This window comes from Falco peregrinus, chromosome 6 (genome assembly GCF_023634155.1).
Source record: "Falco peregrinus isolate bFalPer1 chromosome 6, bFalPer1.pri, whole genome shotgun sequence".
Taxonomy (NCBI): Eukaryota; Metazoa; Chordata; class Aves; order Falconiformes; family Falconidae; genus Falco; species Falco peregrinus.
In genome coordinates this window covers 89714646-89740733 of record NC_073726.1, presented here as the reverse complement: position 1 = coordinate 89740733, position 26088 = coordinate 89714646, and the positions used below count along the sequence as shown (strand labels likewise).

The window sequence follows — 26088 nt, the reverse complement described above, 5'->3', positions numbered from 1 at the left end:
TCACCTTTATTGGCAGAACTTCAAATTTCAACGAACGCTTTCTCAACAGCCTCACTGCCGTCACTTCCAACAGCTGAAGGTGGCAGCTAGTACAATTAACCAGCACAAAACCACAAGACACTAGTGGTAATACATAGTGAGGAAGAAGAGAAGGAGGGTGCAATCCTCTCAATCAAAGAGTGGTCCAAAAGGTCCAATAATACGATTTACCAGGAAAAGACAGTCACTGTGTTGAGGTCAGATGCTGTGACAGCACCACAGCTCTCTCCCTCATTAATACAGTGAGCATCTCATGGCATACAGTGCCAAGGGAGGCAAAGATCATAAGGACACTTGTTACCCCCGACATGAATATTCAACAGACAGAAAATGAAGAAATGAGCTGTAAAAGCCTAGCGTGAATTTTAGAAACCATGGAGGTCCTGGATCACCAGAAGAGCTTCCTATGGGAGGCAGGGGACTCTCTTCACAAGAAAGGAAAAACTTAAGCCCTTAGTAAGGCTAAGCTTCTTCCCAGATTCCCTGTATGCCATTCTAGGATCCCTTATTGCAATGGGTCAGCCTAGGTAACCAGAAAGGCTGTCCTCCAGCCCCACACAGAACAGCAAAGGGGAGTCTGTTAGCACGCGGCAAGGGTGCGTTGCCCCGATTACCTCAGCCCATCCGTCCGGACGGGTACGTGAGCACACAACAAGAGCAGCTTCAGGGGCAGCATCTGAAAGAGCAGCTTGTGAAAGCCTGAGCACGTGGCGTGACAAACCTCCCCCAGAAGGCTGAGGAAGGCAGCTGCCAGCAGAGCAGGCTCCATAGCAAACCACTCGCATCCTCCTACACCAAGACTGCTTCTCCAAGAGGAACAGTGTGTGTGTGGGTGGGTGTTTTCAAGCACTTACTCACCGTGCTGATACCTAGCAGAACCACTAAATCCAAACGGTATAGCTCACGGATTAGCCAGTGGACAACAGCAGCTTTCAGGCACTAACAGATTGGGCTGAATTTCAACCAGTTCCTCAGACACCAATAACCACATGCAGATGCCCCAGCAGCTCTCCAACTAGAGACATCCACTTGACTTTGATCATACATAAACACATTCAAACAGGCAAAGGTGCTACCTTCTCATCCAGCAGGGCGCGAGCCCTCGCTACCAGCACCTCACTGCCTCAGGCTCTGCCGCAACGCTGAGAAGAGAGAGATGAGAGCAAAGGAGCTGCCCGTACCCAGCCACGTACCTGCCGTGTCCCAGACACCCAGAGTGAACCAAACCAACGCCTGGCCAGACATCCACACCACAAGCCCAACCCAGCACCCTCAGGAGCCAGTAGTAGCTGAATTGGATCTGGAAAGCAGTTGTAGCTGGTGGATCCAGTAGCTGCTCAGAACTGGGTTTTCCAAGCGCACTGCCAGCGCACCAAGCTGTCTGCCTCCACGCCGTGATTTTGCAAAGTGGTGGGGTATCCTCAAAGGAGCTAATGAAAATATTAACTTGCTTATTCAAGATTAAAAAAAAACACCCCCAAAACCAAACAAGAAACTACCATCTGCTCATGCTGGGGCAAAACCAAAGCAGGGTTTCCTTAATCTATTGAGCAAATCGGCAGGTTGGGAAGGAGGGCAGTGAGAGAAGAGCACAAAGGGGACAACTTAAGTTAAAAGATGATGGGAAGAAGCTGCTGCTGAGCTGTCCCCATGGACCTGCACAGCATGGCACATACGCCAGACACAGATGCCAACAGAGCAGGGGCAAGGTGGCTTCTGCGGGCACCTATGGGTGTTGCACCCAGCTGCCAGCAGCCCAAGTGGCATCACTTATCCGCACCCAGCTCAACACAGACCCATGACCGGTTTGAGAGAGTCAGGGATGCTGCTGAAGTCAATCTTACAGTCAACACCTCCGCAGCTGAGCAGACTACTGAGGCCAACAAGCCCCGTGGAAGCAGACCTGCATGGTTCAAGATAATAACTTAGAGTCCGCTCTCACAGCTGGAGATAGGACTCTGCACCAAGCCCCCAGCAATAAGCTGCCACCCATGTGGTACATACACTGTGTCTGGCTCTGCGCCTTAAGGGACATGGCCTGGGGCGTAAGACCTGTCCCTTATGCTTAGGCCACAGCTGGTCCCCATAGGCTTGCTGTGCATGTAAGAAGCAAGGACTTGAGGCTCTCCTTTCCCCAGGCTCAGCAGAGGAGCACACTTTTGCCAAGAGCCATGCACCACCAAGGAGGACTGCAGGCAGACTGCACCAACGCATGTGCGCAACCTGTCTCCTCATGCAGGCAGCGGCAGCAGCACTGCTTCCAACGCAACCACCACCACCATGAGAAGATACTGTCCTGCCTCTTTCTCTCTGCCCCAACGCACCTTTCTTCTGCCACAAGCTTTTGTAACCCTTAAGCACCAGAAGGGCAGTTACAAACGCTGCAGAAATGGAGCTGGGCTAGATAATCCAGGAAGACCAACACAACACACAGACTATAAAGCTACACAGATCATAGAGATACAAATTACCAGGTCCAGCATTCAGATCCCTGTGCAACCGGACAAGATTTCTTTGGGAGGGGTGAGGAAGGATCAGACTGTTGACAGGATATTTTTTTTGCAGCAGCATTAGTTTTAAGAAGTGATGTGAAACTATGAGCAAACATTATGTAATTGAGGGGTGCACTGAGTATTTATGAGGAAGGCTTAACTGCTTTCAAAAGTTTCTACACGCTTGAGGTGGTATTTAGGATTTAAGGAGTTTCAAACAAGTCAGTGGGGACAGGACGACACCAAGGCGTGCTTTACTTTCTGAACACAGCAGCCGGGAGCAAGACCAGGAGCTTACCCTGCACGCAAGAGTGAAACAAGCACTCAGCGCAGAGACATAAGGGATGAAATACCAGTCTCCCCCAAATCCTGAGCTACGGGGTACCCGTTAGCCTCCAACTCAAGCTATTGCCCCACTCAAGCACTCAGGAACATCATAGCAGCTGGCAATGTATGGTACCCTGGATTACCACTTCCACTCCCTGGGAGTAGCATAACCCGCAACAGCGACGCATTTCCTCTTCCCAACATACATGTATGCTATGCCTCTGGTTAGTCTGAGCCTCAAAATAAAATAAAATATATGCAGGAACTGGCAGGTATGGCAAGAAGTTTATAAGAGCCTACATTTTCAAAAGATAATTTAAAACCTGACCACGCATCAAATAAGGCCAGAGTCTTTAGACAAGAAATTATTGAAGTTAAATTAATAGCTATGAAGTAACTAAGTGTGGGGTGGCAGTTTTTATTGTTGTTGCTGTTTGTTGGGGGGGTTGTTGGGTTTTTGGTTTGGGTGGGTTTTTTTGTGTTTGGGTTTTTGGGTTTTTTTTGGGGGTGGGTGGGTGGGGTGGAGGAGATAAATTGGTTGTTTTTTTAAAGTGAAAGCTAAGAAATGCAACTTTAATTCCAAGGAAACAACAGAAAGCGTTCAAAGCTTCTACTGGCAGCAAACTTCAGTGCTGCAATAGGACTTTCCATTTAGATGCAGCTGCCATGAAACATCAGTATTCAGCTCCTGTTCCGACAGCAGCCTGGTAGGGTGCTCTCTCAGGAAAGAGGACCACCTCTTACTTGACCCCCAGCAGGGGACGAGATTAACGCAGCCAGACTTTGAATGGCGTTTGCCATTTGAGTCAATACAGCAGCTTTTAACTTCTAGGATTTCTTTCACAACGCTTCAGAGCATGATTTCCCTGCAAGCCTACAGGGACAGGCCTGAAGAAGCAACATCGATGCTACCAGACCTCTGCACATAGAGGAGTTATCAGCTCTCTTGAACTACAGCCCAGCCCCCCCTGCAAGCATCCCTCCACCACGGGGCATCCCCCAACCAGCCTCACCCCAGCAAGCTTTGCACAAGCAAGAGCTACCTCATTTTATAGCTAGCACCCCTATGAACAGCGCTGGGCCATAGTGATATGGTCCACAGCTGAGCGTCAAAAATCCAGCCCCAACCAGGATGCAGATGACCCTCTGTGAGGACTCGAGAGCACACGCCAGCGTCAGCAGCCCCCAAACCACAGCTAAGGTCCTTACGGTGGACCAGGGCCTGTTCTGCTGTCAGCTGGGGAATAGCTCTCCCCAAACCATCAGCTGAGGTCCCCACTTGACCTGAACTGCACATGGGGAATTTAAGCACAGAGGTTCATTTATGGGGACTAAGTGCTGAAGGAGAAATTAAGTCATAAACACCATCACCGCCCTCAGTTTTGTGAGAAAAATAATTTTCTTTAACTACCATCCAGCTCCCTATTAAATCCTTATTCCAGTAGGGTAGGGTCAGAAATCAGCTTCCAGTTTTCTTGGACATTAGTTGGTTGTGCTGTACAAGAACTGTAAATTCAGTTTCTTGCACTTTTAACCAAAAGTGAACTTCCTCCATTCCCCCAAAGGGCACACAGCTAACTCCTTCACAGAATATTTGTATTTCATCATTCACCACAAGAAATGGATGTCAAAAGTTGAGGGGGTGGATTTTTTTTTTTTTTTTCAGCATTTGAAGATAAAAGTATTTCATGGCCACAGAATTTGTTCAGCAGCTTAGGGAGACCATCTGTCTCTGTGGGTGGTACACACCGGCACTTTGGAGGGCACCGACTGCAGGGGTAAAGAAATTACATGACAAACCCCTTAAGTACAGGGTAGGCTGAAGCACATGCTGTTCCTGTACTTCTGGGCAGTGTCGATTTTGAAAGATGAGCCAACAAGAAGGGAAATCCCTGCAGATGAAACCAATGGCATTTCCTCCTCGCCATGTCTTTCAAAAGGACAAAGCCCAGCAGCTCCACATCAGGGACCAAGTAATACCGTACTAGCCAGGGGGATTAATAATTGACAGTGGGCCCTTCAATTACAAGTAGGTTTGTAAACTTTTAAAGTATTAACCATTCAAAAAATGTGAGACTGCTCCAGGGTACAACCACCACCCTGCACCGCTCACCAATGCTGCCTGGTGCAGCTGCAGGAGCACAATGTAACTGGTACCTGGGTTGTGACCTAGTGCACCCAGCTCCACGCTCCTCCCGGTGAAAAGGAGGAGAGCGGTGGTGTGTGCACAAAGGGGCACTGGGGCTGATCAAAGCCCAGGATGAAACAAGGGAGGAGAGTGTGGTAGAAAGATGACCATGGGCACTGCAGTTCCTTGAGCTCTGTCATCTGTATCAAAACAAAGGAGCAGCTCTGTGTGTACAGCCATAACATAACACCTTCTGCAAAGCATAAGCAGAAAGGCAAGAGGCCGGGAAAACATGCTGCTTTCAGAAAAGCAAAGAACGCCCAGGCTTTACCACATCAGAAACTCCCAGAGGAGTTGTGCATGCAGTCAGATACTGACAGTCCATCCTGGACTTTCCCCTCCCCTCTCACAAGAGGCACCTGGCACTCCTGGAGCCTGCTGTTCACCACCGTCACAAACATACATCCTCTTGATGAGGTGTCACTCTGACCCAAGGAAGAAGTCCTCGCTGAACTCTGCTGACAATGCACCTCATGCACCAGCAGCCAGACCCTCGTAAAACAGAACAAGGCACCATTCCCATAACTCACCCAGAGCATCAAAGGAGACTACTCCCTACTTGGCAAGGAACAGCACACATTTTTTTTTCAGAGACTACTGGAAAATTCCCTTCTGCAATTCCATGGATACCCTCATGGCAAGAGCAACAGGTGAACTGCCCCCTGCAGCACCATCCTCCTAGAGGACAGGCAGCAGACACAGGCAGGAGCAGGAAAGGTATAGCCTGTGACTAAGAATGACTAAGAATGTGGTTGGAAGTCTTTTCCCATTAAGTCATTACTAGTTCAGCCCCAAGTCAGCCCTTCCGTCCCTGCTTTATGGCTACTCCACAGCATGGGGCGTTTTAAGGGTGCTAATGCTCCACTGCCCATGGACACAGCTGCGGACAGAGTTCTGCAAGCTCAGGAATGGGAGCATGGAGAAGCAGCCCAGCTGCAGAGATGATGAACTGCAAAACGGTGGCTGTAAACACCCACTTAGGTGAAGTGCTGGAAGTCACTGGCTTGAAGGTCACAAGTCTGACACCTTTCAGTGATAAAAGACACTGTTCTGGAGCAGACACTCAGTTTCTTCAGGAGCTTCACACTTGCAGATGTAATTAGCACCCACTTAGCTGGCTATCCCAGAACTTCTTGGGAGGACAGACTATTCAGCCTGGTGCTCATCAGGCTTGGTGATGGGTGGGACACACACAAATGCTCATCAGGGTGCCTTGTACAGACTTCAGGACAGAGACGATGCATTCAGGAACATGGTTAATTTGATACAGGCTGGAGACTCTAGTGACAGGGCTGCTCTGCAAAGTCACTAGTCTGTGGAACATGCCATCCTAGGAAGCTCCTGTGATCAAGGCAGCAGGACAGTTAATAAGATGCTTTGCCACAGAACAAGGTAAAAAAACCTCATCAGCTCAATCCCTTTCATCACAGTGTTTCTGACTACGGAGATGGTGAGGGTTGAAGAAGCTCCAAGGAGAAAGGAGGGTCAGTGCAATTCCCCTAGTCCCCAGGAACACAGACCAAGCAAACCGCACACAGGGTAGAGGAAGAGCCCAGGAGCCCAGAGTGCTCCCAGCTGGGTTTAGCTGGGCAGGTACAGCATTGCATGAGCATGCGCCAATGCCCGTTCTGCAGTCCCACTTCTGACAGCCCGACTGGAAACAGAAATAGCTCACAAGCACATGGGATCAGTCACACTATGAATGACCGATGCAATTAGACACACATTATGAAATTCCTCCACCAGAAAACAGCAATATTTCAGCAGCTCTTGCCTCAGGCAAGAGATCCAGCTGCCTATACACATGGTTAAGCTGATACATTTCACCATGCTAGCAACAGAAACAAAGGTGTCTATATGCCATGGAAGCTTTCCTTTTGAGGGGCAGGGAGATTTTAGGACAGCGTAACAGAGAGCAGTGTTGATACAATTCCAGGCAAGAGCGCTCTGCACAGTTCCAATGGTGACCAGGTGTTCTTCATTAGAAAAATTTCACCCTTGATAAGGGGAGGCACATTTGAGCAACAACTCTTTGTCGCAAGATCAGATGTGTGAGGCTTACAAATACAGGCTGGAGTATGAAGCAGCTTATTCCCGCTCCTTAGCCCTCCATGTACTCCCTCGCTAGGGAACACAGGCCCAGTGCCACCAAGGGACACAGACGAGAGCGCTCATCAGTTTAGATCCATAAACAGACAGCCCAGAAATCAGTTTTATAAGCAACAGGTTCAACAGGTAGAAGACTGCCAACCCAAAGCAGCCGGGACAAAAGCAGCATCAGTTTCTACCGTGCAATTCTGTTTCAGCTCTGGTTTGTATTGAAGGCAAGGGCTCAGTGCCACCTAGGCAAGAGCTGCTCTGCTGCCTCCTGCTCAGCTGGGAGGCAGGCCAAATGTTTTCCTCTTCCACAAAACATAAATGCATCTACTTTGTCTTGTGAGCAAATGTAAGCCATGCGATTTCTCAGTAGGGTTATCAATAGATCCTGCAGGGAAGGTCCAGGCTCTTCAGAGACAGGTACCTGTTCTGAGGAAGCAGCTGCTCCCTTCCCAGATTTGTAAACCACAGTTCAACAAACATCCATCCAAACGCAGATGGGCAACACAGGTACAGGCAACATACGGACAATGCTCTAACAGACTTTTTCCATACAGAGCTGCTATTTGAGTACTAAACTTCTCTTGATTAGACGGGCAGAGAACATCAGCCAGCTCACAGCGTCCGCACTCCGATTCCAAAGGTATATGGAGGCCTTCCCAGCCAGCTGGCTCACAAAGGAAAGCCCATACCAGCAAGGACAGAAAAGCAGACTGAAACTCTCAGTGCTTCATACAACCTGATGCATGATGAACTATCGTGGCCCTGCTCCTCATATTCCTACCACAAGGATGAGCAAAGGGGAGGAGAAAGACCCATTCTCAGACTTCTAACCTCAGAAAACCAGGACTGTACTGCAGCCCAGCATTCAGGCTACGTGTAAGATCAGTAATTACCACACGTGTTTGAAGCCATTCATTTTCTTGAGCTGTCTAGACTAGCAAAGCTCTAGGGTGGGGAAAGAGTATTCACTGGAGAGGAAGGGAATATGTTTAGCACCCTAACTACAGAAAAGGAGGGTTTTCTCCAGCAAGATCCTTCCTACTCAGCTTGAGCCATCCAGAAGGTACTGTACTGTAGGTGACAGGTGCCATCGGTGTCCCTGCCTGTAGGGACAAACCAAAGCCTCAGCTGCAAACCCAAGCCTCACATAACTATAAGCCTTGCAACTGAAGAGTTATCTACTGTCGCTCTCCCCCACCTTTGTTTCCCTTTCTTGTTATTTTCAAAAGTGTTGCCAGCATTCCCACCCAACCTCTCGCATTTTCGCAGGCTTGACCTTTCTTGCAGCTACTCTATTCGCTGCTCTTTACCCATTCATACCACCATAAAGCATTCTCCTCCGTGGCAACCCTTCCTTCCAGGAGCAGCAGAGCAGTCAGTGAGCTGAGACTTGGCACCACATCCACTGGGACTCCAATTTAATTTTTACCTCCCCCCCAAGCTCCTGAATCAATGCCAAAGGAGCGCTCGTTTTGGCAGTCAAGTCTCCCAGAAGGAAGGTTACAGCCAAAATGCTGGGGGTGGGACCACGCCAGCCTATTAATAGGTTGATTATAGTATGAATTTGGGGAACTACTCCCAAATATGCTTACCCTCCTGGACCGAGGGCCCTCAGGGGTGGAGTGGAATACCTAACTCAGCACTTTGAGCTTCTTTACTGTGTCTGGAGCCAGGGAGGGTGGAAAATCCTGTCCGTACCCTGCCTGGCAAAAACATGGTTTTCCAGAAGGGTGGCTGAGCTATTGTTTTCTTCCCTTCTCCCCCAGAAAGCCTGTTTCCCTCATACTTACACAGCAGCTCCTTCCACCTCATCAGAAAAGACCTTGAATTTGAAAGCTTCCACCTTGGATTAAAAAGGTTGATATCAACAATTTTCCTGTGGAAAATCCAGAGCTACTCCAAGAAGCAACACTGAACAAGGTAAGATGTGTCAAGAGCCTTCTTGCCACCAGCTCCTCCAGAGCACACTGGACCGCTGAGGAGGACAGACTCCTTGGGCAGCCAGGGAGCAAATCGGTTAAGACATTTCAGAGCACGAAGATGACAAAAAGCTGGACTGAGGCAGCAAGGTTTTGATTTCAGGAGGCAGGCAGATTGCTATACCCGTGAAAGCATGCTTCCTTCTTCCAGGTGGCAGCCCACAACCTAAAGGCCCCTTTAAAAGCGCTGGGGTGAGGCAAGCTTGTAAGGTGGCAAGTAGAGAGCCCAGAGGCAGCAATGAGTAGTATATGCATACCTTACCCTAGCTACAAGCACCTCTGCAGCACACCCAAGGCTGCTTCTCCAGCCTCCTTGAATAATCCACTGTCCTTGCATGTCTCCGCGTTTTCCCATCAGCAGACCTCCCGCTCCAGCCCCAGCAAGAAAGCCAACCAGAGGCAGAAGGCAGCCCCTTGCAACTCTGACTGGCATTTCACCACCAAGCATGTCAAGACTTTGACGGCAGCTTCATTAAATTATGCTGCAAAGATGTTCAGAAGTTCCCAAATTTCTTATGTTTTACATCAATACCACACAATCCTAAGCCTTGAGAAGTTGAAGGAGATGCCACCTGCACTCACTTCTCAGTGTTTGTCACATTGGAACAACACTCTGGATCAAGACCAGCAGCTCTCACCACTTATGCACCAGTGACTCTCCCTGTTGCTTGTAGCAAGCGAGGGGGAAAGAATGAACTCCCCCTTAGACGGGAGACACTTGGCCACTGACCAAACTTGCAGAGTTTTACCTTTACATTAGTAAAGATGGAAAGACACACAGGCTTCAAAACACACATTATACTAATCTGCCAGAAACTAAAGAAAAAGCAACACTAGTTTACCATCATTAGACATGTTTGACGAGACTCTCCTGTAACACAAGACACTGAAGCATCTACATGCCGCATGGTTTGGATTCAATATGCCAAACAAAATTGCAATCAGCTTGCCAACAAACGAGAAGTTACTAATTTTCATACATCTCAGATTTCACCCTGGTTTTACAGCTTTCTGCTGCCCTTGCATCACCCAAGGCACTTCAAAACCCTGCTGCAGAAGGAGAACTGGAGAGAATGCTGTTTCTAACAAATGCTATTAAATATATAGGCTTTGATTTTAGAGCAAATTCTTTGCCTCCACTGGCAAGATTAGTACATGGTTAATGCCAGGCATGCAGACTTTGGCAGGTATAGGATCTTAATTCCCCAAACACAAACCTATGAACTACCACCAAGCAACGAGCAAACTCTCTCAAACCAAACCTGCACAGCATGTGTATATACATACATGTGCTGAACTTTCTGTGCAGAATTCACTTACGAGAGAACCGCCCTGGCACACCTCGAGGCACAAAGCTGTGGCGCAGGGGAACTCTTTGGTAGTCTTTCCATCTCCCTAGTCTTAAAGGCTATGCTGGATCTGTCACCACAGAAGAATTTCTAAGTTTAAAAAAAAAAAAAAGAAAATAAATTGGTTTCACAAGGAAACCAACAGAGATTAGCTCTTTTTTTTTTTTTTTTTTAAAACCCTGAAGGTGACTCCACATTAGATCCATGGGAACACTTCCATTACAGAAGAGGGGCTCTCCTTCACATTTTACAGAGAAGGAAAATACAGCAGAGTCCAGATCTAGTTCACCCAAAAGGCCATGAGTTCTTCCATTAAACCAGAAACAACATCCAGGAATCAACTCCCAGATTTGAGCTTCACCCACTAAATCTGCTTCAAAGCAATTCCATTGCTAAGCTAATGGCTGCAGGAGACTGTTCCTACATCCACTTAAACCAGCAGACACTAATCTCTCCATCTGCAACAGATATGCATGCCATAGGGGTCTGGACAGGATAAGCAGAACAGATGTTTAAGTGCACATATGGTCTGGGGAATCATCTTCAGAGCTCAGCTACCAGCTTCACAGGGCACAGGAAATAAGAGATTTCTAGAGAGCTTCACAGGGCACATACTAAGGAGACTGAGACACCTGCTGCTTCTTGTACCTTTGCTGAGGAAAGCATTAACCCCAGCAGGAAGGTGGAAGCAGGCAGGCACGTTGTCATACCTATGGATATCGCACTGCTCCCAAACACTCCCAGATACATCTGACCCAGCAAACTGATCCATACCTATGGCAAAAAAAAGCACATCAAGCTACAAAACCAAACTAGAGGCAGCATAGCACTGCCAAAAAAAAAAACACCACCCAAAAGCACCTACATGTGCCTCAGTACTCATTAAAAATATTATTCCTAAATGCCTGAAGTGCTGGGAGATTTTAGCTGCACCAAGGCAACTGCTTCAGCAGGACAAAATGCAATTTCCCTCAAGCCAACACAAAACTGTAGAAAAACGCTGATCTTGGAAACAAGGAAAGACCCCCCCCCCGTCACTGGAATCAGCCTTCAGATCCCAGTGTATGCCCGGGTCAGCCCTTCAAGGCAGCCCCAGCCTGTGTCAGCAGCAGGCTTCAGAGCACCAACACCTGAACGAGCATTTCCACCAGCTGCAAAAGGCGTAGGCAGGCTCCAAATGACGCTGCTCAATGCGACGCAAGGAACATCCTCATCCACGTTCCTCGCACAACTCTTGGCTGCACAGGGCAACGAGGGCTAACAGACGTTTTCAACAACAAATTAGGTTGCTGAATGCTTTCTCACACCGGGCACTTGCTCCTTCCCCCAGCCCCTGCCACACGGACTAGCCTGCTGCGAGGTGGCTCCAAGGAGCAGTGCTCCGCGTGGCCCAAAGGGCTGCTCTCAACGTGGCACCCGGCCCGCACAGCCAAAGAGCGCAAGCCAGACATGGCTACGCAAGGAAGCCTCTCCCCTCTCCTCCAGCAAGGAGACAGGGCAAGAAGCCTAGAAAAAGATCTTAAAGACCTCACCAGGCTTAGCCCAACGACCAAGTGAAAGCTGTGCCATCAGCTCTTCTCACTTACAGAAACGCACCGGACCCTCTGAAGCAGGGCCAACCTCTCCCGCACGCACAGAGATGAGAGATTCAGTTTGGTAACTTTGGAGAGACTCTAGGACACCCCTGGGGGAAGAATCAGAAACCAGCAACATCACACGTACAAAAGCAGATGACGGTTTGTGGCACAGCATAGCCACACTTCTCTACGCTGCTGGTCTTCAAGGGCTTGGACCTACCTCAGGTGCCCCAAGCTGTAGTATCGCGACTCTCCATCCGTTGACCGAACTACCTTGACAGTGAACATGGGCTGCAGCTGCCGTAGCTCCAGCAGCACAATGGCCAGGTAGTGAATGAAGAGCAGAGCATCCACCAGAGACACCGCATACTGCACTATTCCTTGGTAGTTGGTGTCCTTCGAGTCCAAGATGCGCACGCCATAAAAGAGCCAGTAGGAAAACACAAACAGGAATATGAGGACCAACAGAAGGGCCCGAAACACAAACACCCTCGGTATGTCTGCCTTGGGCTGGCGGAAAAACAGAGCCCAGGTCCCAATCAGAAGAATGAGGAGTTTAAACGCCACAGAGATGAACAGTCCCTCACAGACAGTACCACACGGCTCCAGATCATCCCGCCACAGGATCTGGGGTAACAGAATGAAGGCAATGGGGGTAAGGAAGACAAGGAGTCCGAGAACAGCTGCCACTGTTAAGCCCAAGTAACGTCTGCAGTCCAACCCAACGCTGTCCTCCAGATCCTTACTGATCCGGGCAATGTCCTCCTGGGAAATACTGTGCTCAGAGGTGCCTGTGATTGCTGTCGTGGTCTCACCCCAGTTGTCATCCTGAGGGAGGAAGAGATAAAAATAATATTGAAACAATCAGATTATTCCTTCCAGGTCTTCTATTTTTATTGCTCAGAAAAAGACTGCTACAACAGACTTAAGTCCCAGAAAAAAAATGTAGCAAAACCCACACCTTCAATATACTGGATAGTCAACCCTGAAAACTAGCAAAAGTTTGGAAACAATAGCAACTTGTTCAAACCAGTGACTAGAAACATTAGGTGTTAAACCCCTGTAACTGTAGAGCAGGTAGCTCAGCTTGCTATGCCACTCACTGTACCCCAGAGGTTCCTCTTCCAGCACACTTAACGAGTAATATCACATAACTCCTGGAAACTGCAGTAATCATCAGTTCCCATGTGCAGGGCGAGCACTAGCGCTCTTCCAGCCTACACACTCTGCAGCGCAAGTGCACCACAGAAGCACCTGGAAGGGAAATTCTCATTTGAGTGTTTCAAGCCAGTTATTGTTGTTACACAATCAAAAACATGTTCACACATTATTTTGCCATCTGTAACAGAAGCAACCACACTTCCAGCAAATTCCTCCACTTTGTTTTCTTTTATTCTCCTCTCCAGTAGCCCTGCCCTCAATACCTGACATTCTAATAAAAATTTAGTTAAGGCAATAAATCACAGGTGGTCACACAGGATATTTTCAGGTATGGGGCTTTAAGTTTAGAGGATCTTAAGACTGCCAAGTAGCTCTGGTCCAGGACATTGTCAGAAGCCACTCAGCCACAAAGAAGCTTACCTGAAATACAGTCACCATATAGTCAAGCTTCAGGCTACATTATGTTTTCTGAAAGTCTTATTTCCTCCCTAGCTAATATCAGAGGACTTCTGCAAGCTAGCTCTCCCATCCCACGATGTCTCCAATCGCTCCTTCCTGGAGCTGGCATGGCCAAAGAGTTACACTGACATGTATGGATTTGACTCACAGCTGCTGCTGGAGTGACTCATGCACATGAAGACTCCTGATGCTTCCCACAAACACACACCGAAGGGCGGCAATGCATGCGCTTCATTGCTTGGCACCCAACCCCTTTGTAGCTGCAACTCGCATTCAGAAGCACACGTTTTGCTCTTCTTCCTATCCTCCCGAGTGTATCTCCCTGCAGCTCGTGCCATTAAAAGGATTTACACCTTCTGCCAGACTTCTGCAGCTACACATGCTGATCAAAGCATTTTGTTTTAAAGAAACAGGCATCATTTTAGTCCTTTATTCACTTCTTTAGAAGTGAATCTTTGGGAAAGGAGCAGACAGGCAGGATGACTACTTTGAACAACTCCAGGGGTATAAATTCTAATGCACTCCAAGACATGAATACCTCCTATGCCTAGAGCAGTAGGGTTGTGAGACAGACCAACCACAAACAGTCAGCATCTTGAATTAATATGAGGGGGTTTTGAGTCACTTCTCACCAAAACAGAGGCCCCAGAAGAGATATCTGCATTGTAGCTTGTCAAGAAAAGCAGCATAATCCTATCCCATTTTCCTCTTTTTCAGTGTCTCTGGTAAAGCATCTAAGCATTTCAACTATTTTATGTTTATGCATTAAATAGCTCTGCATAGTTTCCTCCATTTGAGGAAGAGAGAAACTGTGCAGAAGAGAAGGGACAGAAACACCAGAGCAGCTTAATGCTACAACCCAGAAGACAGCAGGCAACCCTGCTCTCAGTCTACCCTTATAACAATTCCTCCCACATTAAGTGGCACAAACAAAAAATGTGCAGTTACACAGAAATATGAGCGTGTCTCTAGTGGTACAAAAGCTGCCGGATCCAACCCTGGGCACTCTGCTCCCTAGGAGAAAGGTCTTGCTCACACATCAACTTATTTCGCTTTGGCTTTAATTCACGCTGAGGAGGTCTGCATGAAAACAAGGGCCTAAGAATTCATTGACACCTTAGATCTATTTCAAATAATAGCTGGGATCCATGAAAAGCAGCATCTGATTCCAAAATACCAAGTGGCAGCACATGAAGCCAGCCCACCTGCAGCGACATGAGTACTGCCAAAAGTACTACCATACACAGTTTGGGTGGAAACTGTGAAGCCCCACAGCCAAGGATTAACACACCCCAAATCCAGCCCAGGGGGCATGAAACATCCTGCATTCCATGTCTTGCAGCGTCAGCCATTCTTCAAAAATGAATATGCACCTTCACATCAGCTGCTAGAGCAGAGAGAGAGTATTGGATCCATCCTAGGTGCAATCTAAACCCAGCATTATTCCACTCTTTATCTAACCCAGTGTTAATGTACTAGTTTTCATCACTGAGTTCACCCGCCTGCCCAGCTATTTCACATTAGTTTTACATTTCTCATCTCCTTTTCCTACTGGGATGCTGGTCCTAATGTGTTTCGCATGATTACCTAGAGCAAAGCCTGCTTAAAAACCAAAAGCCCACATACAGGTGAAAGGGTTGACCTGCATAATGCACAGTGAGATGATGGAAACAGATGTTTCTACAGAGCTTGGCAGATGACGTTCTGGAGACAGAGGCAAATTAGTGCCCCAGGAGTAGTCACATCAGCACCGCTGCTGTCAAAACTAATGCTCTCAGAAAAAGACACGACTGATTGAGGCCTTGGCATTAGGCATGAATCAAGGGTACCCGTAAGTCATGCTTCTTTACAAGTGAGCATCATTTTTTTCCTACTCATATGCTGGCAAGTCATACGCTCCGTTTCAGAAACCACACTCCACGTTTAATTTCACTGCCTCCTTACCTGGCCCTCCTCCGCCCGAGAGGCATCGTTCCCAAGCAGCGGCTCTGCAGGAGGTGTCTGGATAGTGACGGACTTCTCAGACCGACTGCCGTCTTTGCTTCGCGGCGATTTGTGCCTGTCCCGACTCCTTTTCCAAAGAAAACAAGAGAACAACATTATCAAATAGTTTCCAGGACAGAGCCTGGAATCTGCTACGCCTCTACCTGCAGCAGGTGTCCTAAGCATTGGGTCAGTATCATGCTTGCCCATCGCTTCATCAATACTGGATCTGTGACAAAACAAGCTTTGGAAGAGGTAGAAAGGATCCTTGACCAGAGCAGCCTGCAGCCTGGTGGCTGGTACGGTCTATCCTCTCAGTGACTGGAGAGGGGAGCAAAGGAGACAGGGTACATCCCCACCGCCTCATCTTCTCTTAAAACAGCTTCCGACAGCGCTGTGCTTGGAAGGGAAGCTTGCATCCTCCAAACAACTGGCAGCTCCGCTTGGGGTTAACTGGGCTACGCAGCTCTCCACCTGCAACAAAGTGTCTCACAGGGACATGTAGGGTTAACACAAGGAATTAACCAAGACAGCTTCAGTTCCTGCAGCGTAAAGTCTCGTCAACTAGGACCTCAACACCGTACAACAATTGGTGAAGTTTATTTCCACTAGTCAATAACCCCCAGTTAACCCTTACCAAGACAGCAAGAACACCAAGGGCACCAGGCTCATGCTTACTTCCAGAGTACCCTTGTAGAACTCACAGTTTCTCATCTGACAATAACTCATTTTGAGACAATCCCCACTAATCTGCTCATCGGTACTTTCCTCCCCAGACAGGAAAGCAGCCTTTGCACCAGAGACCCTCACTGCGCTCAAGGACCATCTTAAAGCTCAGGAGCATCCAGTGCCCCAGCTCTGCTCTCTCCATTGCATCTCTCTTGGAATTACCAAACCCCCAAGGTTTCATGGCCTGTTCACAATAAGAGGCTCTAGAATTTTTATGTCGTTCTGGGAACTTTGAAGGCATCTTTCCACATGGCATTCTAAGCTTCAAAGAGCGATCCATATTGGGGGTGGGGGTGTTAAAGAAGGGAGGAAAGGCAAATGAGATGATTTACTCAATAACTGGACTGCGAGCAAAGAGACTTCATTTCATGGAAGAATACTTTTTCCAACAACACAGGATAATTGCTTCTGAAATGCAAAGTTATTTTGGACCAGCTCAGTTCTAAGTTGCAAAGACTGTAAGTGGCACACATTTTGCATGTAAAACTAATGGTGATGCAGGAAAAGAAAAAGGGTCATGTTTCCAAGTAATCAGAAGTTTCACAGCAAGATGTTTCTTGAGGCTGCTGAACTACCACAACAGACAGGACCAAAAAGCTCCAAAAAGCCTGACTTCTAATCCAATCAATACTGATAAATGACTTGTGGACTCAAGCATCGCTCAAATTCTATTAAAAAACCCTGACACACCATCAACAGATTAGCCAGGGGGATGGTGGGAAGAGATAGGAAACCTTATTATTATGCAATAAAGAAATGGCATCAGAAGACAGTAACTGACAATTATCAGTTTAGGCAGTCTGACATGTCTCCTCCCCTGAGCCTCTACTCAGGCCTTGCACTATAAGAGGGGAGTTAAGTCATCTTTTCCTTCTGCTGGCACTATCTCAATCTTTCTGGCCATTCATGACCCCAGTGTGCATCCAACAGGTTGAGTATCACTAAGTTGGCTGCATTATTGTTTCCAGTCTCCTGACTGGGTTCCTCATAAGGACTCTCCACGTACATCTCCTCCAGAGCTGTGGCCCCACGGATTTCATTCTGGCTTACAGGTTTTTTCCCACGGGACATGTGCTTAAAGCAGTAACTAACTAAAAATAAACATTTCCTTACCCTTGTCTGTGGGCTTTTTTGGAGTGACCTGAGTAGTGGGAGTATCCCGAATATGTTGATTCTGTATCCATTGCAGCAGACATTGGGTCTGCACGGAAGGAACACAGATTTTACTCAGAAGACAAGTTCCTGGTGCTCCTGAGGTGGAGTCCGTGGTAAAAGTGCTTTCCTGGGTACTCTTTGCTTCCCAGTCATCAGTGAGGTCTGGTCCTCAGAAAGCCAGTGAGCTTCACTTAAAAGGAATCGGATCAGAGGGGAGGGAAGGGAGGGTGCTCAGCTCCTCACGATCGACCTAAGGAAAGAGAAACAGGCATGGAAGTGCACTCTAATCAAAGCAAGACATCATTCCTACTGCAGCAATTCCCTCATCCTGGCCACATGCCACCACCCACATCACACTGTGCCCAATTTGCAAGCTTGTCCTGGCTGGTATCTCTCTCTCTGGTCCAGTGAAATACATGCATTTGTAGAACTTTACATAAACTGATTGCTAAACAGAGAGAAGTTAAGTCCAGCACATTCATCTAAAAATATGGAAGAAACAGCGTAAGTCACCTGGAAAAGAGAGTGACTCTGAGAAGGCTCAGCACTCTAGCTACTTTTTCTAGGGGAGAATTTCTGTACTGGCCTTGACCTGCACACCCCCATCTCCTCACCCGTGTAACACACAGCCCAGATCCCCCTACCTATGGCTGTAATGCTGCCACTCTGCATCTGGGGGGAAGGGGGGTGGGGGGTAAGGGTAACTTTCCTAGGAGAAACACAGGAGAGGATCAGACCACCATGTCTGAACCTGCTTTGTTTTCACAACTGCAAGGTGTGCCCATTTTGCAAGCATTAGCTGCTATACAATCAATGGCGCTATGAGCACCTCCCTTCCTTTGTAACCTTTGCCTCCAGAAACTAATTTGGGCCTTGAAGAATTGAATTTTATTAAAAATTGTCTCTCTATATATACACATACTAATAACACTGGGGAGAGTTGATTAGAGATCACGTCTAGCTTATATGGGCCAGCGTTTCTTACGGCGTACTTCCATTTGGAACAGAAGCTTAAGTCCCATCCGTAAAGGGCAGAAGAGAGTCACGCGTTTTGGAACAGGAGCAGGGCAACATCAGAACAATTCCCAACAGCGACATGTCAAAACCCTTAACGCTGTGGGGAAGAAGGGTAGACACCACCCCCGCCTTCCAAACCCACATCCTGCGTTAGGCGACAAGAGAAAGGGGACGGAGGGAAGCACCGTCACCGGTTTGGGGGAATACATGCAAACGGTGAAGAGGTGCAGACGGAGCGGTCACAGCTACAGACCTTGGCACAGCCCAGCACTTGGCACGCAGGAGCACTCTCACATACCTCCTGCCCAGACAACTGCTGCCTCCAGCCAACACAGGACTACAGCCATGCTGTACTTCCAGAGTGGGCGAAAGCCCGCTCTAAAATCAAATTAAATCCCTCCATTATTTTCTGCTCGCAGCAGTTTCTCAAAGCTGTTAGCAATAAAACAGTCAACCGCTGCTTTCAGCCCTCTCCCTCCCCAAACACAGAGGGACAACAACAGAAATTGGGCTTTATACTTGGCCAACTATTCTTTCCAGCAATAAGATTCCTCCGCTAACACCTCCAGAAAAGCTCGTAACTGAGCAGGGAGCTCTACCACACGCAAGCTGCGCCAAAGAACGAAGCCTCTTCCCCACAGGGTTCCTTGGCTGGCGGTGCAATCTGCGATGAAATAAAGAAGTGTTCCTGCTGCATCAGGAGCTGCAGGTATTTGCACAGCACTTGGGCTTGCCAGGGCTCTCGGAGAGAAGGTGCGGGGGGGACACACACCTTTTGTGTACAGAAATTCCCAAGCTCTAAGTGTGTATCATGCCTCGAGAAAGCTCCTAAAAAGCAGCAGAGAATCTAGGAAGGACAAATAAGGATGGGAACACAAGCCCCAGTTCTGGGAGGGGAGGAATGAAGATGGATTTAAACACAGTGAAACATAAAGCCAAGGCACGGCACGGTTTGGAAAATGGCATCATTACTGTAACAGGAATAAAAATCCCGCAGCCTGGGACACATGATGTTAACACTCGTTAACTCCCTAGACTTGCACACAGCCTGTAGCTTATGGCTCCAGCAATAGGCTGGGATTCATTAAAGCTGATTTTTACCTCTGTCCTGCTACTGTCCTGCTAGGCAACCATGGAAAAATCCTTCCTCTGTGCCTGACGACCTTCTCTGATAAATTGGGGTGAGGCCACCACCCCTCTACCTTCAAAGTGCAGTAGGATGCCAACAGAGGAGATGGCTACAGAGGACCTTGCAATCATTAGGCATTGCAAACCAGAAACACCCTCAGTTGTACAAAAGGTGATGACAAGTATTACAGGCTTAAACCACTGACTGTGATGTTACTGGAGTCCCTTTGAGAACAACTTACCATCTTCACAAATACATTACAGGAATAGGAAAAGCAAGGACAGCTGCTGGCATATACCAGTAAGGGTTACGCATTTTTCCTAGGCTTCTAGGAAAGTATCAACTCCCAGCCTTTTCCTCCAACAACATAAAAGAATTTCCCCCCAACTCCCAGACAGAAGAATCAGAGCTGAGACAGGGCTGGGAACAGACCTCCTCTTCTGACCCCTCAGCCCCAGCAGCAAAGCATCACACTTCTCGGGACGCATCAGAGATTATTCCAGCAGGTAGGATCTGCTGTGGAAATGCACAGGCTGCCTAAACACAAACCATGACGGAGCAGTGCCCATTTGACAGCGTGTAAAGCAAGGCAGTGCCCGGCAGCAGGCAGAGAAGCAGACTCATGGGAAGACTGACACAGGAACGGCAGGGCAGGCTGGATCATGCCAACTTTGGTTTTCTGTGTAAACAGCAGCAACGGTTTTGAAACAGCTCTGCGAAAAGTCAACAAGGTGGCCACCAAAAAACGTTAAGTCTCCTGGATTGCTGTCAGAAGCAGTACAACAAACTCCGGGACTCTGCACTGCCTCCTTGCCCCTGCTGCAGGACACACCGGTGGCCACACTGATCTTCCTGCCAGTCACAGGGCTGCTGGGAATAAAATATATCTGCCCCACTTCAGCCGGCAAAAGGAGAAGACCACTGGCTCTGCCAGGTGCACACCCGAGGCTAATTATCAATAAGGCTTCCTAGACTGGGCTAACAAAGGACAGTCTGGGCTGCTAGCTGGACACCACTCCCAGTCTGAGCAGGATGAGACGAAGATACCAGGGATGGAGGAGCACAGTCCAAACACGTGTTCCTCACAGCCAAGCCGAGCCGGTTACCTACCTCCTGGTCTATTTTACAGAAAGAAGGGGACCAGCCTTACCCCAGAAAAGATTCTGGAACTACTGGGGAAGAGGTAGGGAGGGCACCAAGAGACAACTAACATGCTAAGCTATACTTCCAGATTGGAGCTCTTTCAATGGCACAGACAGATGCCAACCCCAAATTAGCCACCACCCCAACAGTGCCCACCACTAGAGCCTGAGAAAAAGCTAAAGAACACAAGCCATGTATACATCTCCTTCATAACACAACCATATCCAAACTAAGTGCAGCCTTTAAACATCTCCCTGACTAAATCGCTATGAATGATGATTCTTACCCTACCCCGCTGGGCAAGGACAACTGTGCTGCGTCAAAAAGCAGCCCCATCATTCAAGGGTCTCATCCCTCCACAAACAGGTCTGAATTGAGAGTCAAATTTAGCCAACTGAAATGGCTTCACAAAAGATCATTACATCTCGCAGGACTCCACTGAAGGCATGGTCTGTTTGCAAAGTTCCTGGCCCTCTGTGAAAGAAAGCTCCTTTGGCCTGAGCGTACAGTTGCACTGTGTTTCAGCGTTGACAAGAAAGCTGGTGTAAGTAGCTTCCACCTCCACACCACAGTTCACCACTCTTGGTTGTGTCAACACAATCCTCAGCGACCAAACAGCACCGCTGGAAAACAAAACAAAAAAAATCCCTTCTCTCCCGCTCGCCACGCTTTTGTCTTGGATCCTTTCCGTGACCTAGTTCACAGCACAGCCCCAAACAGTAAAACCATCACCAGGGTGAACAGCCACGCCAGCGAACAGCTAGAGGGGAGATGGGAATGCCCTCTCCGCTCCAAACACGACAATTGTGTAACTGCACACCCAGCAGTTTGCTCCCAGTACGGCCAGCACTCTCACTTTGCCTTTCCCTCACCACTGACAGAAGGATGCCCAGTACGAGATGGAAAACAAAGCTAAGGATACTGCAAAGAAAATTTTGGGATCCTACGCAGGCAAGGATGGCTGCATCCTGAATGACAGCAGAGAAATTCAGTTACCCCTGAACACCGCAGAGATCACTGTAATCACAGTTTCTACGCAGCTACACAACTCGCTGTAACTCCCTCTTTTCATATGCTCATAAATCTCCAAGAAGAGTTCTTTTGAATTGCTATTTTCCATGCTGGGAGCCCAATCCCCTTTCCAATGAAGTTCGCTTTGTGATCGTCTTCAAGGGAGCACAGTTTGGCTCCAAGCCCAAGGGAAATTTAAAAGAGCAAGTTACATCTTTAAATCAAAGAGGGCAAACACAAACGAGCACTCTTTTACATCCCGTGCTTTCCCGATGGATCTTCCCCTGTGAAGTTGAGGCAAATAACTCCAAAGTAGCTCAGCTTTGAAATCCTCGTCTGTACAGTTTCAGTCTTACTCCATTTAAAACTTGCAATCAATTAGAGTTGATTTACCAGTCGGTTCATGGAGTTACACATATTTGGAAGTGCCATCTGGAGCACAAGCAGCCACAAGTGTCCGTGAGGATGTGCGCACATTCGGCTCTGTACGCTGCCAGCCTCGCTTGTTAAACAGCACCAGCTGTCTATAGGGTAACGGATGCCCACGAGCTATCACGCTGAGAAATCTTTTTTCCTTCCTTTAGTGAAATGAAGAGCTTTACAAATTAAACATGCAGAACCCCAAGTGCTAAGCTATGGGATAGCGTTAGGGTTCAAGAGTAAAAATAATTAAGAGATGGCTAAGCAGCAAGGAAGCCTTCCAGCTCCGGCATTAACTCGCCCGCACCGTACGGCTGCAGCGTATTCCCATTATTCACTTCAGAAAAACGAGAAGTTACGTAACTTGCTATGTTCAACAGCATATATAGTGAGATCTGTGAGCAATGCCACAGGAACCTTTTGCTTTTGAATTTCCTGACCAGGCCCCAGTCCAGCAATTTGATCTGTAAGCACAGAAGTTCAACCACGCTAACCTACTCGCAGAGCCAAGGCTTGCAGTTTTAACGGCCAACAAGCTTCGGGAAACAAGGCTTTTCCAAAAGCTCTTTATTTATTTTTGCATGTCATTAAATAAGGTTAATTTTGATCATAGAGATATATATTTTAAAGCCCAGGCTTTTACTCTACAGAGGTGGTTCTTGATTGGCAAGCCAAGCCCCGCATCCCCCAAAAATGTTTAGTAGTCAGCAAATTCAAACTCCCTATAGCAATAGATTCTCTTCGCTTTTGCTTCTCAGAGGTTTCTTAGAAAGATTTCATAGACTCACGGGAATTTCCAGCCCCAGGCTGAAAACCATTAGTCCACGACATGGATATTTCCAAAAGAAAAGTCACTTGGTTTATTGAAGCAATCCACCTGCACGTTTAATCAGAACATGCAACAACACACATCTGAAAACGTAATGAGGCTGTTTCAATTGACAACAGAAACGCCTGGCCAAAAGCACCACCCAGGCAAGCAATGTTCCTGAACAGCAAGCCCCTGCCTCCTGCCCCGCCGTTCCACAGCTGGAAGTTGGGAAGTTCTGCACATGGGACCCATCGGTGAAGCACCTCCCTGAAGGATCTCCTCTGCCCACTGCTAGAACCACATGCGCACTAAGTTTCTGAAGCACAACCAACATCCAAATCTATCCTGCAAATTATACTCAGCTGCCACCCTATCAGACCAGTGAAAGCATGTGCTGCCTCGCTCATACATCCCTGCTGTGCTGCTAGACCTCCAAGTGTTCCTCTTAACCCCAGAGCCATGCAACACGGCAGAAGGTATCCTGGCCTCACCCTCGTGATACTACAGCTGCTGGGAATGCCAACATTTAAAGCCCCACAGCCTTACTGAAAAACACAAACTGGGCAAAGACTCTTGCAGGACTCCTCAGGTACTGCCTGCCTGGATAGGTACCTTATTTTTAAAGTTTACTTTTAGCCATAGCACTTGGATACTGAGATAGCATTAAAGGCTATAAACTGCAAAAGGTTTCTCTAATGAAAATGCACCCCCTTGTTTAGGATACTGCATGTCCTCCTGCATTTTCTATTTGGATTTAAAATGCAAAAAAGCCAACGGACCCTGATCAAATCCCCAGTGCGACACAATACAGCGCAACTACACAGTATGGAGACCCCCCCTATCCCCTGCCTCCTGCTCAACCCTGTACAAAGCCAAGCGGTTCTGACCTTGCAAGGAGAAAGGGCAAGGGTGTTGACCCCCGAGGAAATAACCACTGTTTTTCAATTTGACAGAAATCAGGTAGTTCTAAAGTAAAAGCTAATGAGAAATTAGAAGAAGTCATAAGATAGTTTTCACAAGGGTTCATTTTCTCCTTCCACCAAATTCCCCAGTGAAGGTACCAGACACAGAGGAGCACAGCACTTACTGTTTCCCACCAGCAAAACTGGACAACACAGTTCTCTGCCTCTCGAGTCCCGACACAGCACAACACAGCCTACAGCAGCAAAGCCCCATTTCTGATGCCGTCCTTTGCTTTAGCTGTCAGAAGCAGGGGTGGAAGGCAGGCAGGCTACCACAACAACACAACAGGCGTGCAGCTTTGCTAGGACAACTGCAGTCATCTTAGTAGCATTTTCCTAGTACCTTATCCTGGCCTCACGGTAACAGTAAGCCCTCCCTAGGTGCATATATCCATAAGGTAAGGGCCACCAAGAACACTGCCACTAGTAACCAAAAGCAGAAGGCCAGCAACAGCCAAAAAGAGCCACTGGCCAATGACCGTGGACAGTTAGGACATACTTGCCTGGGTGGTTCTGACACAGGCTGGGATCCTTTCAAAATGTCAGCTCATAGGGAGCGTTCTTAAGGGAGGAGGCTTTCTGTAAGACACTCGTATTTATTTTTCACAATTAACAAGCGAAATGATCCCAGAGCCAACACTGGTCCCATAGTTGCATCCAGCTATATGGCCAAACCCCAGTGCAGGAAGAGAGCGAGGCACAGTCAGAATGAAGCTCTTCAAAGATGCGAAGGCACTGCTGAAGCTCTCTTCTCCCCAGCTCCTCTCCTCAAAGTCAGGATGCCCTGGTGATGGGCTCACAGGCAATAATGATATCACAGAATATACTTCACAACATCCTAACTTGCTCTTCCAGCCAGTGCGCCTTGATTTCTTAACAGCTGCAAAGATCTTGTGGGCAGTTCATTATTGACAAACCCAGGGCCAAAAAACCCCACTGCCTCAGACATCGAACCACTAAGTCTGCCTCCCCAGACCAAAACCCCTGCCATCAAGCCATTTATGCTTTCATAGACCCCGCATGTCAAAGAGTACAGCCTTTAGCATAAAGCAGATCACTTACAACCCTGACAGTCTTGCAAACAAGCAAACAACCTTGTTTCACAGCGGCTCTCCAAAGCGTGCCGTGACAGAAACCCAACAGCTAATGCGAAAGCTTTGCCCTCTGTTGGGTACGCTCAGCAGCACCCCGGGCACGCACCCCCGGGCCAGCGCGGCCCAGGCGCAGCAGCGCTATCTCCTGCCACACGCGCTTCTCCAGGCCCCGAGTTGCTGAACAGAAACAACTCTCCAGTGCTGCCAGCCCGCGACTTCGGGCATCGCTTCAGCGACCGAGCCAGCTTCTAAGCAGAGCAGCACGCCTGTGCCTTCCCTCCCCTCGGTCACCTCTGTAGCTCGCTGCCCGGCGGGATGACCCCAACCACCGAGCCGCTGGGGGTCTGCGGTGCGGGCACGGAGGCACCAGCGGAGCCCCCGCTCTGGCACGGGCTCCCTCGCACCTCCGCGGCGCACGGGTCCGCCCCGGGCACGGCTCGGCGGGGGGAGCGCTGCCCCCCCCAGGGGCTGCCCCTGCGGGCCTCGGCGGCGTTCCAGGGCTCCATCCCGGGGAGCCGAGCTGCCGCCCGCCGCCGGCAGGGGAGCGGGGCCGCGCCGCGGGACAGGGCAGCGCCCCGGCCGCCTTCCCCCTCCGCCCAGTCGCCCCGGGAAGCGCCGGGCAGGGGGAGCGGGGTCGGTGCCCCCGCAGCCGGCATCGCCGCGCCCCCCCCCGGCCGGGGACGGCCCCCCGCCGCCGGGCGCGGGAGCCGAGGAGGCTGTCCCGCCGCCCCGGCCCGGGCACCCCGGGGCAGAGCAGCGGCAGCGGGGTCCCGCCGGCGGGAGGGCGTGGTGGAGGGCAGCGCCACGGCCCCCGGCCCCCCGCCCCGCCCGCCGGGCGCAGGGGCAGGCTCGCCCCCTCACTCACCTCCCTCCCGCGGCCGCCCCATGCCGCTCCCGGCACCGACCCGCCGCCGCGCCGAGCCCCGCCGCCTCCCCTCGGCGGCGGCCGCCGTCGCTGCTGCC

General features: G+C 49.0%; 1 protein-coding gene across 1 annotated transcript in view; it reads right to left on the bottom strand.

The window, feature by feature from the left end:
- Positions 1-26088, bottom strand: part of VANGL1 (VANGL planar cell polarity protein 1) — a 46316-nt gene extending 20228 nt beyond the window's left edge. Inside the window, exons 1-4 of the mRNA XM_055808129.1 lie at positions 25991-26088; positions 17497-17788; positions 15616-15742; positions 12272-12879 (exon numbers count right to left, since the gene is read on the bottom strand). Of these exons, the coding sequence (XP_055664104.1) occupies positions 12272-12879; positions 15616-15742; positions 17497-17579 (818 nt within the window). The 5' untranslated portion in view covers positions 17580-17788; positions 25991-26088. The remainder of the gene's footprint in view (positions 1-12271; positions 12880-15615; positions 15743-17496; positions 17789-25990) is intronic.